Genomic DNA, 1,805 nt, shown 5'->3' on the forward strand with positions numbered 1-1,805 from the left:
GTCTTTTGAAGAGTTTCGTAACGTAAAAAATAAATCTTTATTTAACGAAAATTTTCCATTTTTTTTTAATTAATATCTAAGTAATAAGAATTAATTGTTGAATACAGAAAATAACTAACACAAATAACAAATGTTTAAATGTTTTTGTACTCACCAAACATACACAAAAAATTTATATAGAATAATATATCCATAACTAAACACTAATAAACTATGAACTGCATTAGATAACTACTTATGAATTATAAAAGTTGTAAAAAGGAAAACAAAAATAACACTATAAAAAACGTAAAAAACTAAAACGAAACGATTAAATGTATAAAAAAATTTCTGAATCGCTCGCTATGCTCTCTTCAACAGGACTCTCCCAACTAAATGCAGAAAGAACGTCGAACGTTAGTTAGAGACTTATCTGGAGCATAGCATAAACAAATCGCGTCTCGATAATCTAAACAGTTCATTGGGAGGCTCTCTTAACGCCTTGCAGTTTGCAGTGTGTGGATGGTAGATATATTTACACAAAGAGACAAAGAAACTCTCAGAGGAGTTATATTTATTATAGCTCATTGTACTTTCACAATAAATTAATAGACATATGTATTTTTATTACAAAAATTAAATACGTACCACACTTATTCTATTCACATTTCGATATAATTGCATAATGTTCGTGCTTACATACGTGACACTTAATTCTTATGTCTGGTGACGCGCCTCACGATGGCTTTGAATAATGATAACGTAAAAAGATGGACGAAGATGGACATGATTCTTGTGCCAAAAGGTACACGTTACGAAATGTAAGAAAATTTGATAATGTTCTTCATTTCATTTGATATTAATTTTTAACACATTATGAACAACAAACTCCAATTGATGGTCTTAATTGTTAATAGGAAGAGCTAGTGTCGTAGTCCCGGAGGGTTACAGAAAATGTACTACTTTCCGATTAAAAATATCTTTATTCGTACACTCAAGGACCAGCGTTACCACGGAGCGAGCAGGGATTTAATTAGTACACGCTGTTTTGCGAATCGTTTCTCGAGTATATTCCACGCTACCTGGAAATAGTCATCACCGAGGTTCGAGATAGTTCGTAGCGCGTTTCCTTCCAGCGACGAATGCAAGTATTGCAAGCGCTGGGCATCGGTCAACTTCCTATGTTTGGTGACCAGCGATGTAAAAAGATCCCGGAAGTTTAGCCACTTCGTCGGATCACCGTTGAAACGGGGGATCTTTATTTCTGGCAACCGTTGAGCTTGTTCCACGACGGTTACCGGGGCAGAGAGTGGAGGCGTAGCAGTCTTTTGCTCGATCGATGGAGCCGGTATCAATTCCGTTAGCTCATGACATAGGAATCCTCTCGTTTCGACTTCTCGCTCGACTTCCTCGAGCTGATCCATGTACTGCCGTTTGAAATAATCGTAACGATCACGTTGCGACAAGCCGACAATGCTAATTATTTTTTTATGTCGATCCAATGCCTCTTTCCACTGTTCTTTCACTTCCTCGAGTTTCGACTGAAGTTTAGCCACTGTGAAACTCGCTCTGCCTTTCTTCTTCACATTTACAACCGCGTTAATGATGCTACGGCATCGGCGTTTGTGTTCTTCGATGTACACATCGAGTTTGACACCTTCTACCCAGATTTCCTCGGGTTCGCCTTGATCCGTCATTGTCACACAGTTATTTTCTCACAATCACGAACAATTTCATCGAACTGTCGTATTGGCACGTCCGTAATACACTCGATATCCGGCTCGAAGGACCTTTTGTTAGGGGATAGGTGGCCCCTAACGGGTCCG

The 1,805-nt window shown here is 38.2% G+C and overlaps 1 protein-coding gene across 1 annotated transcript; it reads right to left on the reverse strand.

Annotated features, from left to right (window-relative positions):
• Positions 1-986: 986 nt before the first annotated feature.
• LOC108628181 (uncharacterized) lies at positions 987-1,676 on the reverse strand. Its single transcript, XM_018029932.1, has one exon. It carries the CDS (start codon positions 1,674-1,676, stop codon positions 987-989), a length of 690 nt encoding a protein of 229 aa, XP_017885421.1.
• Positions 1,677-1,805: the final 129 nt, after the last annotated feature.

This window comes from Ceratina calcarata, unplaced genomic scaffold, assembly GCF_001652005.2.
Source record: "Ceratina calcarata isolate Rehan_Ccalc_2016 unplaced genomic scaffold, ASM165200v1 scaffold509.2, whole genome shotgun sequence".
Taxonomy (NCBI): Eukaryota; Metazoa; Arthropoda; class Insecta; order Hymenoptera; family Apidae; genus Ceratina; species Ceratina calcarata.

Coding starts and splice junctions, on each gene's coding strand:
- LOC108628181 (XM_018029932.1), bottom strand. CDS start 1,676: ATGACGGATCAAGGCGAACCCGAGGAAATCTGGGTAGAAGGTGTCAAA.